Source organism: Felis catus, chromosome C2 (genome assembly GCF_018350175.1).
Source record: "Felis catus isolate Fca126 chromosome C2, F.catus_Fca126_mat1.0, whole genome shotgun sequence".
NCBI classification, from domain to species: Eukaryota; Metazoa; Chordata; class Mammalia; order Carnivora; family Felidae; genus Felis; species Felis catus.
Window position 1 is genome coordinate 13,874,071 of NC_058376.1, and position 15,281 is coordinate 13,889,351.

The 15,281-nt window shown below is 45.0% G+C and overlaps 1 protein-coding gene across 13 annotated transcripts in view; it reads left to right on the plus strand.

Annotated features, from left to right (window-relative positions):
* The window catches only part of TIAM1 (TIAM Rac1 associated GEF 1), a 399,670-nt gene that overhangs the window by 352,767 nt on the left and 31,622 nt on the right, over positions 1-15,281 (plus strand). For 12 of the 13 annotated variants that reach the window (XM_045036687.1, XM_045036692.1, XM_045036693.1 and 9 more), the window contains 4 exons: positions 1,476-1,579; positions 11,173-11,352; positions 12,324-12,392; positions 12,716-12,841. In XM_045036687.1, coding sequence (XP_044892622.1) covers positions 1,476-1,579; positions 11,173-11,352; positions 12,324-12,392; positions 12,716-12,841 — 479 coding nt within the window. Of the gene's footprint in view, positions 1-1,475; positions 1,580-5,310; positions 6,008-11,172; positions 11,353-12,323; positions 12,393-12,715; positions 12,842-15,281 lie in introns of those variants that run through there. The other variant, XM_023238817.2, reaches the window with a different exon arrangement.

The following is a 15,281-nucleotide window of genomic DNA, read 5'->3' on the forward strand; positions in this document are numbered from 1 at the left end:
TTCATCTGTTTTCTCACTACCTTGTGAGCATCAGCTGTCCCCCAGGCATTGCATTACACAGTGGGGTCTGTAGGGTCACAGCCGTTGGCTGTACAGGCAGGGGGGTTGCCATTCTGCAGACTGCAGTGTGAATGGTGCCCTGTGGGCTGTGCAGCCTGGCTGTTTAGGACAGTGCTGAGTGAGCCGTGGTTTCTGTGATCCAAGAGCTCAGTGCTTAGCAAAGTGTCCCTAAATGAGCTCATCCGCTCCTCCGCATTGGAGGTCAACTCTTGCCCTTTTCTCTGGCCCCAGCCTCTAGGCCATTGCCCCCGTACAGAGTGTTCAATCACTTTTTCCCCATGGAGGTGACAATACGACATAGTCGATAGCCACCAAGTTGACTGAGCTGCTTTCTTTGACTGCTACTGCCATATGGTAGAGTGAGCCAGTAATTAGAAAATCCTAGAGCCAGAGCAAAAGGGAGGACGCAGACAGAAACTTTCATTCAGAGTGTATTCACTTTGTTGGTGCTTCATTCCAGAGGAGGAGGGGAGACCACAGGATACCATCTTGGAGCAGTGCTCGCTGGGAGGCGGGCTTCCTCCCTGTTTCCCAGCTGACTTCGAGTCCAAACAGAAAGTGATGCCAGGCAGGTTATGACTGTACTGGTGTCACCGGATAAGGCAACCTCTTTGCAAACCCAGGCTTTCTCATCGGAAGAGTCAGAAAGTGGCTCCCTTAACTCTCTCATCTTCTATCCTGTCCATTTATAGGGATGGTGCTGTCGTCCCGGATCCAGTGCCAGACTGGTTTGATTATACCACTGTCTCATCAGATTAGCTAGAGGTTTTTAAATGTCTTAGAGCCTTGGAACTCCAGGTGTGGTCCGTGGACCTACAGTACTGATTGGTGTCATCGTGGGGCTTGTGAGAAATGCAGAATTTTCGGTTCGACCCCAGATCTTTTGAATCTGAATCTGCAGAGTGTGATCCCCTGTGGGTTCAGATGCTCTTTAAATTTGAGAAGCCCCCCCCCCCCCCCCAGAGGCCTGTGATTGCAGTGTTCTCTTCCTTCTCTTTTACGTAGAGTATGCCGGGAAGTATGGAAGTTTGGTGTTCTGTTTATGGCTTGCCAGACTTCGCAAAAACAGATATCATACGTATTGTGGACCGAATGTTTACGTCCCTGGGTCCACCTCCAAATACCATGGCGTGGGAGGGTAGGGCTTCAACTTGAGTTTGTTGTGGGGGGCGGGGCGCATCATAACAATTAGGTATTGGAAAAAAAAATATATATATATATGCTATAATATAAAAATAATACTAGTAACAATAAAAACACACTTACTGAGCCAAGATCGTGGAGCTCGTATTTGGAGGGTCTCACAATGTATGTACCTGTCGTGAGCCTGACCCCGTGCCCCGCTTTGCACAGGCATGGCTTTTAGCGGTTGGTGCACATGCCGACCCTCATTTTCCTCTGATGTCGTCTTGCAGGGCACGGCCTGTGCGGCGAGCAGGGCAGTGGTGCTGAGACCGCTCTGGAGGAGACCGAAGGGCCAGACCTGGAATCCTCAGATGAAACTGATCACAGCAGCAAGGTGAGAGATTTTCATTTTCACGTCCCACGTGTCAAACCACCAAAGAATCACAACTGACACGTCACCTTTGCAGCCGTATGCGGTCAGGAGGCCTCTCCCCGGGACCAGGTGCTTTTACTCTGAGAGGTCACGAGATAAGACACAAAATCCAAATCACCACCTTGGTAACAAACCCGTGCGTGAGCTTACAGGGCAGAAGTGCCTTTGCATGGGTTCAAGTCTCGTTTCGTCCGATTTCCTTCTTACGCCTCCGTCTGTGCTTGAAAAGGCGGCATCCAGTTTGTGTGCCGCTGGGTCAGTTACACCTTCTTGCTCGTCTGGTTTCTGGTTTCTGCACTGAACTCTTCTCGGATTGTCTGTGTGTGGCTCCTGTTAAAGGGAGAGAAACCATCTTTTAATTTATTCGAATAGCATGTTCCTTGGTTGGCTGAGGCCTTATTCTGCCTCTCTTTGGTGGAAGGCCGTGTGTTTGTTTCCCATAATTCATCATGCTTCCACCCTTCCACCCTCACTTCCCAGAGGGTTCCGTGGATCAGTAAGCAACGCCTTCTTAGCACAGTCTCCAGGGTACGACAGTTTGAAAACCTGGTGTTACCTCTGTCCAAAGGCCCTTCCGCAGCAAAAGTCATCGTATGTGATTCTGTTTCTGTATTTATTCACCTTAAAAAAAATAATAATAATACGCACGTGTTTATTTTGATCCCTCCACCTAGCTTTTGTTCTTCTGTTTGATATTTACCACTTGCCCTGATCAAATCCTGTAACAGGGTGGTTCTTGCCTTCGCCCAGTGATTGGATGACTAGGGAGGTCAAATAATATAACAGTAGGAGAGCACGTTGGCCAGGGAAATATATGATTCAAATATGAACCCTTATTTTAAAAAACCTGCATTTCTCTACGTGTCTTTTTTTTTTTTTTTTTTTTTTTTTGTCTCTTTTGGTGTTTCTATCTCTGTAAGACTCTCTTGAGTGCCTGTGTCACTTTTACCCATGTGTGTGTCTTTGGTCATCATGGGATTACCTTCCTTGGTGTCCTTTCTAAGTTGGGCGCAATATAAAATTTAATATTTGAATATAAAATTTAATATTTAATATTGAAATTTAATATTTGGAAATTTAATATTTGAACTTTCAAATGTAATATTTGAAACTAACTTTAATATTTGTAAAGGGCTTTATGTTGGTTATTAATTAAAACGCAGATGAATGGTAGGGCACCTGGGTGGCTTCGTTGGTTGAGTGTCCCACTTCGGCTCAGGTCACGATCTTGCGGTTCGTGAGTTCGAGCCCCACATCGGGCTCTCTGCCATCAGCACGGAGCCCGCTTTGGATCCTCTGTCCCCCTCTCTCTGCCCCTCCCCGTCTTGCATTCTCTCTCTCTCTCTCTCTGTCTCAAAAATAAGCATTAAAAAAAAAACCCCACAGATGAATGGAAATACACACATTTCATTTAAAGCCAAAAAACCCCAAACAAAAACTTGCTTAAACTTAACTTTTTTATGTTTGTGGCCCTTACTTTTACATACTTGGGGGAGGAGACAGGGACAGCCCCCCTCAGGGAGAAATGGATATTTCCAAACTGGGGTCAGATATTTCGAAAGGTATTTATTAAGTTATTTTGTTATTGAATGTTAATTCTCAGTTTCTAATTTGATTTAGGAATACGGCTATTTTTCCTATATCTAAAACATTAATCTCTGAATACTTTTTAACTTGGATCATTTTTACCTCACTGTAATAGCCCCGTGTTCTCATTCCTTGTGGATTTTGAGATTGTTTTCATTTAAAATTTGTGAGTCATGAGGTCCTAAACAGGGTCCTCTATAATATTAGGTCTGGCAGTGGAGAGGAAGGAAGGGGCCCTGGGGTTTTGTTGACTGCCTGTGGATGCCTGTCTGACTTCATGGTTCTTTCTCCAGAGAACAGGCCCTACAGCTCACCTGGAACAGACAGGGTCAGGTGCAGGAACAGGCCAGCTCGTCCCTGGATTTCACTGTACGATGCTCAGTGCGCTTTCCTGAAAGAGAACTGCTTCAGAGTTATTGATGACAAGTTTGGGTGAAGCTAGTGCAGTGACCCATGCTAAAACCATAGGTTCATCTTTTCTTTTCACCAGGTCGGAGGGCACTGTGTGATTCTGTACCTGAAAATACTCCCTAGGTTTGCTTCGATTCACATTTTATCTTTATTTGAATGATTTTGTCACTCAACCCAAGTTAGTTAACTAAATTAGCCTTTAATGAGTTACTTTCTCACTTTGGATATTTGGAAGCAAAAATCTTAAATTGTGCAAATGGTTCTTCTGGAGTCTGGGTCCTACTGTGGATTCTTCTACATATTGGGCCCCATTCATATTAACTTCCCTCATCCTCGCAATACCTCTGAGAGAGAAATCCTGTTATTCCCTCTATCTTATAGGTAATGACATTGGAACAGAGAGGTTAACAACTCACTGAAGGTCACACAGCTCTGAGATGGCAAAACCAGGCCTTGTATTGTTATCGGCTATGCTAAAACTATCTTCTGGCCAGATTGGTTAAAGTGTGGTGTTAAATACCAAGTTTCAGAAAAAGGAGTTAATTAATTAATGTGCTGTGTAAGTCAATTAGCTAGAAACTCATTAGCCACTTAAATATTTTCTTAATGCTTAAGCTTTTGGGGTGTCTTGTCTTATGATTTAAAGTAAGGAATACCTGGGGGTGCCTCAGTTAAGCTTCCAACTTGGGCTGAGGTCATGATCTTGTGGTTTGTGGGTTCGAGCCCCGCATCAGGCTGTGTGTTGCCGGCTCAGAGCCTGGAGCCTGCTTCGGATTCTGTGGCTCCCTCTCTCCCTGCTACCCCCTCCCCCACCACGGATGCGCCTGAGCTCTTGAGCACGCATGCACGCTCTCTCTCTCTCCCTCTCTCTCTCCCCCAAAAGTAAGTAAACATTTAAAAAAAAAAAGTAAGAGCAAGAATTTCTTGATCAAGCTTATTCTTTTGACATGTCTCCTAGATCAGTAATTCTTCTTGAGAATAAACCAAACGTTAATTTTTAAGTTGTAAGCTGCCGTAAACACGGAAGGATGGTTTAGCCTTTGCTTCGAATGCACCAGGCTGGGTGTAGAATGTAAAAACAAGTAAATAAACCAACAAGTCAAGAAATGACATGAAATGAAACAAGCAGTCATTTTTTTTCTTTATTCCTGCTGAGTGTGTGAAGACTGTTGATTTTTTTGTTTAATATTTTTGTTGCTCTTCCGAAATGAATTGCTTTACGAAACATTGGGCAGAATACAAGAGAATGCAGGCTTGAGTGTAATGTGTTTTTTTTTTTGTTTTTTTTTTTTTGTAAATAGCAGTTTTCGCTATTTGTGGCCTTTTGGGGTTAAGCAAGTAGATAATTATGAGCTTGCCGGGCATTGGTGGCCCTGGGGTGGGGGCGGGGCTCCCACACCGCAGGGGGGCAGTCTAGCCTCTTTGTGAGCCACCTCCCTCCTCTTGTGACTGTGGTGATAGCCTCAAAGGGGGCCTTCTCCACCGGCCACTGGTTTCCCTGCTTCTCCTGGAAAACTCTTGTCTCTGGAAATGAATGCTGATGAGCTCCCGGCTGTCCTTATGCATCCCAGGCCCCCTGGCAGCTGTGATTTTGTTTTCCATTTAGCCAATGTATTAGAATAATTTTCAGAACATTTCCATTCTGAAAGCCTTGCTTCTCTCTTTTTTTTTTTTTTTCTTTTTAATCCAAATTGGGATTGTCTTGGAAATGTCTGCTTTAGTAACAAAGCATTAGCGGAAGATGTGAAAACATAAGCTGTTCCAAGAACGTAGTTTGTTTTTATTTATTTATCTATTTGTTTTTTAGTGCCTGCTCCCGACTCAGTGAGAGAGGGGTGTCTTCAAAGTTGTGGGAGCCTGCCGGGTTGAATATCCCCGAGCACGGCGTGACGCTGGCCAATCAGCTGATCTTGGCCGCAGAGCAGACTGCTCACATCCTGGGCAGGCTTTTTCGGCTTTGTGTTCTGGTCCCTTTTGGTTCTCCCTTTCTGGAACTTTTGTTGGTTAGCCAGGTGAAATCAAAGCATGAATTCGAGTCCGCGAGTTAGCCTTTGACCCCATCCCAGAGGCCGCTGACGGGAAGAGGGGTGCCGGTCTGGGGACGGGGGGCGCACTGCTGCCCTCCTTGCTGTGTTGAGATGCGACAGTAGGTTTCACCGGCGAGCCCGCATGGGCTGTCTGTGTGAGAGGATGCTCCCTTGGGAACTGGAAGGCGTTTGGCGCTCTCGGGGTATTTTAGGAAACTTCTCTTTCTGTGCGGAGCATGTCAGGTGGTAGCATTACCATGAGAATATATTCCTGATGATGTCTGCACTGTGGAAAATAAAGCGCAAGCCCAGGATCGAAAACAGTTACAAGTCCGGGGACTCTGTGTATCAGACGCTTCCTCTGGTGAGCATGTTTGAATTCTGTCTTGCTAACCTTGTTTCTGTTATGACTTTCCAGCTGAATTGTCTTCCAGCCCCGTTTCCCCATATTGCATCTTTTTGCCCTCCAGTTCCCCTTGTTGATAAAGAGACATGTAGTTTAGCATGGGGGTGGGCATCGGTAGTTGGTGTGAAGCCGAATTTGCCTCGAATCTTCACATTTATATATATATATTTTCATTCTTAAATGGCCTGAAGATGTAATGTGTATTTTGTTTAATAATTTTTAAAAATGTTTTACTTATTTTTGAGCGAGCGAGAGACAGAGCGCGAGCAGGGGAGGGGCAGAGAGAGGGGGAGCCACAGAATCCGAGGCGGGCTCCAGGCTCCGAGCCGTCGGCACACAGCCCGACGCGGGGCTCGAACTCACGGACCGTGAGATCATGACCTGAGCCGAAGTCGGACGCCTAACCGACTGAGCCACCAAGGGGCCCCAGTAGTGTGTATTTTTAAAACGAAGTGAGAGTTGAGTTTCCCCCCTTTCTTTTGGTTGTTGAGATTTCGAGTGTGTTTGTATTATGTGTATGGCAAATCTCCCCTACCCCCACCTCAGAGTGTTCCGCGTGTGTTTCTGGAAGAAGGGTGTTCACCTTGCCTCCTATAACGTTTTAAGGGTTTTGGACTTTATCTCTGCTTACTTGAGAAGGAGATGTTTATAGATGCGTTGGCGCAGGGAATGTGTTGGTGGTTTGACGTCCACTGACTTCTATTGTACGTGTCAGTTCCTGTAGTAAAGTGTTGAGTCCCTAATAAGACAATCTGGTGGGTTAATGACAAGGACTAATTTAACCAAATCACATTGAACTTTTAAAAATAGCTTCATATTAACATTGGAGTCTGCCCGCCGTGCGATCTTTGTGTCACTTAGTGCAGCTTGAACTTTGGCAGTAAGTACACCCGATTTCCTCAGTTGAGCCTCCGTCCTTCCGAGAGGTCTCTTCTTCAAAGTTTGTTCAAAAGGAGACAGAGAAGGTGATGGAAAACTATGGGGACTGCCATTGTGTATAGTGGTCTCTGAAATTATAGAGAACATGACTTTGGTGTCTGTCTCCAAAAGAGCTTAAGTAAAGGTTATAAGATTTTAGGCCACTCTGGCCCCTTTTAAATCTGTGGGATGTGTTAAATCGGTCACACTTAAAGGACAGTTTTAGGACTCTGAACTCCTCTAGAGATAGAAATTGCCCTCGGTGGTTGCATAACAGGAAGGGCTTAAACAGCTGGGTAGCTTGAGTCAATAGTGTGTACTTAAAAGCCTCCCCCTTCTTTTTGTACTTTCTTTTCATCTTCCACAGGAAGAAAGCGATATTATAAACATTGAGCTTCACGCTGGCCCCAGTAAAGTGGTCCATTTCCTCCTGCAATTGTGTACTCTCTTCTGCATGGTGGTTGGATAATTCTGAGCTATGGCAGTAGAACGGCTTTGCTACCTTGAACAGTCTCTAACCGGCAGCTCTGAAATGCCTGAAAGTGCTTTTCTGTTTCCAGGGTGACTGATTGCAGTCCTCAAGCCGGGAGAGGTCTGTACTTCTCCCATTGCAGAAACCTCGCTGTCCCCTCCTCCCGAGCTGCCCTTCTCCCCTTGTCCTGGTTCCAGGACACTTGGCTTTCGGGAGTGTGTTGAGAACCCCCCACAGCAGCCGCCTCTCCGGGCATCTCTGACCCCGGAGCTTGGTGAAGAATAACGAGGAGACCACAAAACGCTCCGTGACAGAGCGGGGGAAGCTTTGCGTTCCTCGTACATTCTACATCGTGGTCTAGCTCCCTAGGACCTTGATGTTAAAAAAAGAAAAAAAGTTCTGGCCACAGCATAGGGTCAGGGGGACTTAAAAGTTGGGCCACAGCATACAAAATCTCTGCATTCTTCTAGAAAATACCTGCATTTCATACTTCCTTCTAAGGATGTTTTCTGGGTCAGATTTTAGTAAGACAAAATTCTCAAACTTGATGACATCATTTTAGGTTAAATGTTTCCAAGCAAAAGTTTCCTTATGAGCTTTGTAAAACGTGCTTTGCCAGTATGCACTGTAACTTGGAATTCTGTCTTTTTATTCCTTATTTAAATAACATGGAATTGACAGTAAGCAGATTTTGTCCATGTTGAGATTACATCCATGTTCCTCACGAGAGTTTATATCTTGAATCAGAGAACAGGGTTGCCCATGTTGAAACTTCATTAACCCCCTCCTCTGTGTTAGAGACCACCTAGCTAAATCTGTCCTAAGCTGAGGATTGTGTCTAATAAGGAAGGGATGCCTAAGGCTTTGAACTCTCAGAAGAGGACTTAAGGGAATTTGGGGGTGTCTCTGGGATGCTAAAGGTTTTTCCTAATAGAATCCAGAACTTGGCTCAGAGCGGGAGAAAGAGGAGTAGGCTGGGTGTTTGGAGTGAGGTTGGACAGGACGTGGCTAGGTTTAGATGCACCATAGCCCTAGCCCACAGCCCACTAACCTTAGCTCTCCCCTTGGACCTGCTTAAAACAAGGATACCAGACCTTAGAAGTAGTGAACTTCACACAGGTAAAGTCAGAAGCTCTCCTCACACTCTTGAAAATGGAAACCTCAGAGTGTGGTGAAACCAAGGGAATAAAAACCTGGAAAGACCTTCCCACACCTTCCATTACTATACGTAGATGTCGGGGAGAATGGCAACAGGTCAGTGTAGTGAGAACTGGGAGCACAAAGGGAAGTGTCTTCTGGAATCCTGTGCCTTTGCTATGTGTCAGAGTCCCCAGGTTGTAACTTTGGCCCCTCCTGAAAGTGTGAGGCGCCCTTGGTATACCATAGGAGGACATTGGATTTCACGTGGTAACCTGTCTAAATGATAAAAGTGCAGAAAGGTGTATTGCATCTCTGATGGGAATGAAGGGATGGATTTATTTATCATGAGGAGTAGCTTTGATGTTCCATCTGCAGGGAAACGACAGGTAGCCGTGGTTTGTGCCGGGCCGGTTAGAAAAGCTTTGTGAAAGGAAAGGTGCCAGTTATACGTTTGTTGCGTTAGTTTCCTTTGCAGAACGCTAGATCTAAACGGTAAAAGTCAGGTGGAAAAAGCTGGAGACCAGGGCAGTTACTTGTCAGACTTTCTCGCCCACAGGATTTTAGTTTTGGTGAGGTTTTCTCCCCCAACCCCCCTGTCATGTCTACGTTATAATGCAGATGGTATAAATCATCACTGGATCATTTAAAAGATGTGTGAGCATTTTTGTTACAACGGGTCTTTTATTCCTGTGCCATTTTTAAGACAAAGCCATATTTAAGCTGGGTGTTTCAGGGTGACAAGTCAGTAAAACACTAACATAACTAAATAAAACTGTGTAGTTGGTTTCTACAGAAACAAGCTTTGATTAAATTCTTTTTTAACGGCCTTGTTGAGATATAATTCACATATCATACAGTTGAGCCCATTTTGGTGAGGTTTTTTTTTTTTTTTTTGTCAGTCACTGAAGGGAGGATTCTTCATGGGAATATACAATGTCTGGAACGCTGAATCCATAGAGAACATTGAACAGTGCCCCTGACAGGTGACTAATACCTTCTGGCACATAAGACTAGGGTTAGCGCTAGCAGCGAATAAGCTGCGGTCACTGCAAGAGAATTGAAAGAATAATTTTGTGGATTTGCCTCTACTCTTGGCTTGTCATGCCATTGTTGTTAACGTATCCTTGTTAGGTTCTGATTTCCCTAGTCCTTGTCCTGCCTTTATTCCAGGCTCCCTTCCCTTGGGGATGTGCTAATGAAGAAAAGGCATATTAATATTGGCTGCCCTCCTCTGCGTTTAAGAGATTGCCCCCATGGGGTCCCCTTGGTTTTAGCTCCTCTGCCCTGCACAAAAATGCCAGCGTTGACTTTCAGCTCTGGGCAGCAACTGTTGTTTTGGGGAAGATGTTCTTCTCATGTTCTTCCTGGGTACGTGGGTGATAGAAGTCGTTCTTTATTTGCACACGTGTTGATTGGGAATCGTCTGTGCTGAGGGATGAATTAGAGAATGGAAGCCGGGGAGAGGAGGAGGAGGAGTGGACAGCCTGCCTTCGAGGAGATATCCGGCAAACATTTGTAGGGTGGCACATTTGGACAAATATTAATAAACTAGATTTTGTGCTGCGAAGTAGCCTCTGGAGTCATTCCACCAGGGGCTTTAAAAAATATGCTGGCTCATCCCATCCTGGAGATCCTGATTGAATTGACCTGGAGGGTTAGCTGGGCATGTTCCCCAGGTGAGTCCCATAGGCAGCCGAGGTGGCCAAGCACTGGGCCCAGGGATTTTCAGCCGCACATCTACCACCCACGCTCTGGAGAACTGTCTTGCATAACTTGGAAAACTGGAACTTTAGAATCCTAGAACCCTCAACTTCTACCCGAATCATCCTGGACAGAGACTAGGTGGAGGCTGGACTCCCCCACGGAAGCCTTATTCAGGGCCCAACAGCCTTTATTCCCACAGAGGAGGTATCTTTCTGTTCGGAGAAGCTATAGAGACAGAATTTTTTTTTTTTTCTTAAAATATATGAGTGTCTGTCATTATCTAGAAGGTTGCCTTAGGGCCAATCTTTAACAGAGCCAGAAAGAATCTTAGCTTATAAAATCATCTTCTGACGTTGCAAAGTATAGTTCACTTAACCTGGGGGCGTGCTAATTAATTAGCCTTGTATTTTGAGTGGAATGCGTTTCATTTTTCTGTTTCTCTGTCCCCTTATTTGTATGCTTCTTGCAGAGTAGCTATGAACACAGGCTTTGATCCACACTGCCTGGCTCAAATCCCAGCTCTGCCACTTTGGAGCTGTGCAATCTCAGATGAGCTCCTTAACCTCTCTGGGCCTCCTTTGTCTCAGCTGTTTTGTAGGAATGCTAATAGCCCTTACTCACCCTGCGGGAGGGTTGACTACATCAGACAAGTGCCTGGCATGTGGTGAGCACTCGGAATGTGTTAGCAATTATTGTTATGGTTGTTTTGAGCATCCGAGCTCTCATATGTGCAGAGCGGTGGGGGGCGGGGGGCGGGGAGAGAGAGATGTAATTCATGTGTGGCAGTTCATTAATCAGGAAGGACATCTTGAGGCGGAACAGATGTCAGACTGGTCTCTCTAGCGAGGGGTAACTTCATCTGCCTTGCCTTTTAAACCGTGCTCCGCAGAGCACGGAACAGGTGGCCGCATTTTGCCGCAGTCTGCATGAGATGAACCTCTCTGACCCGAGCCCATCGCCTCAGGACTCCACGGGGCCTCAGCTGGCCACCATGAGGCAGCTCACCGACGCTGACAAGCTGCGCAAGGTCATCTGTGAGCTCCTGGAGACGGAGCGCACCTATGTGAAAGTAGGTCCCCTTGTCCCGCCCTGCCTTCCAGCGGGGCCTGCCTTCCCTCACTTCCAAGGAGGGGCTCTGTGGGTTCATACCCCTGCTTGACTAACCACAAAGCCCGGTGGTGGTAATGAGACATATCGTGGTCCCCCTTGGAATCTGGCCTCTCTTCTGAACGTTTGTTTCTCCTGCGTCTTAAGGAAGCTCATCAATTCTTAGAGCCATTCTTTGAGATTTGTAAGTGATCGACTGAGAAAGGAGATGATGGAGAATATTGAGTGAGCCTTCTGACCTTTCTGAATCTGTCGTTGGGCTAAGACTAAAATTGAATTGAGTTTTTGAAAAATGTAAAGGTGTCATTTTCAGGATCTAATTTGAGTCTAGGCAGAAGGGCATCTGTTTTGTTTTTATTCTCGCTTGTGTTCAGACATTTAGTTATATTCCTGTAGCTATGTAATTTATTCCTTCATCATTCATAATGTCTATGCAATATGTATAACTATAATAGGTGCATTTTACACACACTGCAAAACGTACATTGTAATACATTCCTATGACTGTAATAGTTATATATTCCTATAACTATATAATTTAGTTAGATGTCACAACACTGTGATCTGTTTTTAATTACCTATTTTAGTCTTTAACTCCGGGGTCAGCCAATTATGGACCTCAGGCCAAATCCAGCCCTCTGCCTGTTTTGACACATAAAGTTTTATCGGAACGTGGCCACACACACACATTCACTTATGTGTTTGTGCTGCTGTCACAGGAAGCGGCTTTCCTGTTACAGCGGCACAGTTGTGACAGAGGCCACATGGCCTGCAGTCTAACATATTGCAGGAAATTTGGGCTCACTCCTGCTTTAAGGGAATTTAATGACCTAAAGAGTGTAATGTTAGCGTTTGGGACATAATCTGTTTTTTCTTCTTTAGATGCTTTACAGACTTTTAGAGGTGCTAATGAAGTATCCTTTCAACCCTTAGGACTTAAACTGTCTCATGGAGAGATACCTAAAACCTCTTCAAAAAGAAACTTTCCTCACCCAAGATGAGGTATGATGGAAAAATGACCTAACTTTGTGAGGGTCACATTGCAGTTGAACCTGGTGAAGAAGGAGCGAGGCACACAGGCAACACTGAAAGCAATTTGAATTTGCTTAATTGTAATAAATAGCTCAAATGATTGCCTGTTAAGCTCTTGGCTTGCACTCAAAGGGTGAGGAGCTGCTCCCCCCTCACCTTTCCCCCCTTCCCCATGGTGGGCTCATTATCTTAATTGATAAGTATTGATAGAAGAGCTTTGAAATCGGAAGCAAATAAAGTTTCTGACCACTAATGAAATGTAGAGTGGATTAAATTCTTTTTCCATTTTCCAGCTGGACGTGCTCTTCGGAAACCTCACCGAAATGGTAGAGTTTCAGGTAGAATTTCTGAAAACCCTGGAGGATGGAGTAAGACTGGTCCCTGATTTGGAAAAGCTCGAGAAAGTCGACCAATTTAAGGTAAGTCTCATCTTCAAAGGCATGAGGCTGCCTCCTAATGTCATGGGTGGGCTATCCTGTAGGTCAGGTTGACTCTCCTGATAGCAGGGGGCCTGGGCTCTTTCTGGTCAGTTCTCGTGCTCATGGTGTTGAGTCTTCATTGGACCTCCAGTGGCGTCCATTCAGGAAGGGAGTCTAAGAGGGGACCTTTGTCTGGCTAAGGGGACACTAGTGCCATCAACACGTATCAAACCTGGTAGGTCTACCAGCTTCTGCTGTGGAAGATAGACCAACCTTGACCTTTTGTTCTGTTTATGTGGGGCCCTTTAATACTTGTTATTAGCAAATTAGACCAGCACCCTTGGTTTCCCAGTAAACAAATTAATTTATCCTGTTCTGGAAAACTTTGCTTAATGGAAATGCTTATCATTATCCAGGAGGAACACAATCTTCCATCTTACAGCGTTCTTATAGCCTTAATGAGGATTTATGACGAGTACCGTAGTGAGGATACTTACAGCTTGTGTCCTCCTCCTTGGCCGGGTTTCCTTTATTGCAGATAATTTCCTATGCTACACCTGCAAATGACAGAGCTCGCTGCTTCATGCACAGTGTTGTTGGCTTGCATGTCACCGTCATACGCTTTTAAGAAACAGATTTTAAAATTCGAGTATAATTGACATAGAATATGCTGCATATATTCAAATTGCACAGTTTGATGAATCTTGCCATATGTACATACCCATAACGATCAGCCCCGAATGTGTTTTTCCTGCTCTTTGGTGATTCCTGTCTCCCGCCCCTCACTGCCCGTCAGCCCCAGGCCACCGCGTGCACTTTGTGATACCATAGATTAGTTAGATTAACTTGCATTGTGCAGTTTTATATAAATGGAATCATGCAGCGTGTGCTCTTTTTACGTGGCGTCCTGTCCTTAGTTTAATCACGTTTCATCCTTGTGGCTGCGTATCTCAATCTGCCAATAGTCCAACCTTGCCATCGCTCAGTGGTGACCCACCATACGGGTTAACAGGTATAGCACGCTCTGTTATCTTATCACCTTTTCTGGACACTTGGGTGGTTTCCAAGTTTGGGGCAGTTGCAAGTAAAGCTGCTGTGAACATTTGTGTACAAGTGTTAGTGTGGATATCTGCTTTCCTTTCTTCTGGCTAAATACCCAGGAGTAGAGTGGCTGGATCACGTGGTTGAGCCAATGTACCTTGTCACCGGCGGTTCCCCCTTACCCTCACGAGGAGGTCATGGTCTCTGTTTATAATTGTAGCCATCCTAACGCATGTGTAGTGGCATCTGGCTGTGACTTCCATTTTAATTTCCCTTATGACATGACGGTGCACGTGTTCTGATGTGCTCGTTTGCCTGTAACATATCCTCTTTGGTGACGGACCTATTCATACCATTCGCCCGTTGATTTTTTTGGTTTTCTTACTATTGGGTCTTGAGTGGAAGTCCTTTACCAGAACCGGGATTTGTAAATGTTTTCTTGTCATACAGTGTCTTTCAAAGATCAGGAATTTTAAATTTTGATGAAGCCCAATTTTTCAAATCTTTTCTTTCTTGGGTCACACTTTTGGTGTCCTGGCTGTGGAATTTTGGCCTAAACCAGGGTCATAAACATTTTCTTCTGTTTTCTCCCAGAAGCTTTGTAATTGGGGCATGTACCTTATGGTCTCGGATCTGTTTTGAATTAAATTTGTTAAGGTGCAATGTAGGAATCAAAGTCATCTTTTTTGCCTGTGAATGTGATTTTTCTGGTACTATGTGCTGAAATGACCATCCTTCTATTCTCTTTGCTTTGTTAATTTGGCCATTGTGTTGGACTCGGGTTCAGCTGTCTATGTGGGGCCCCCATACGCTTCGACCTCTCGTAGAGCTTGCCAAGATATGGCTGAGTGATGTTAGTATACACATTTAGGGACTTGGCTGCCCTTTCTCCCTCGTGTTTTTTTTTGGGTCAGTGATCCTTTGCAATGGGAGCTATTCAGTATACATACACATGTTCATACACTTAGTATATGAATATAGTCTTTTCTTTTTAAGTTTATTTATTCTGAGAGAGACAGACACAGCGTGAGCCAGGCAGGGGCAGAGAGAGATGGAGAGAGAGAATTCCAACCAGGCTCTGCACTGATAGAGCGGCACTTGAACCCACGAAGCTGCAAGATCACGACCCACGCCAAAGCCAAGAGTCAGACAGTCAGCTGACTGAGCCACCCAGGTGCCCCCAAATGTGTTTTCACATATAGTTATCTGTTTTTATTTGGATATGTCTTGAGACTGGTTGCAAGAATAGTCTGGAAGAATTCCTGGATCTCCTTCACCCAGATTTCCCAAATGTGAACATTTGACCACGTTTGTTTTATTATTTCTCTCCCTTCCTATCTCTGATATGTATATGTGTATGTATCTGTGTGTCTGTGGAATATAATTTTTTTTTTCCTCG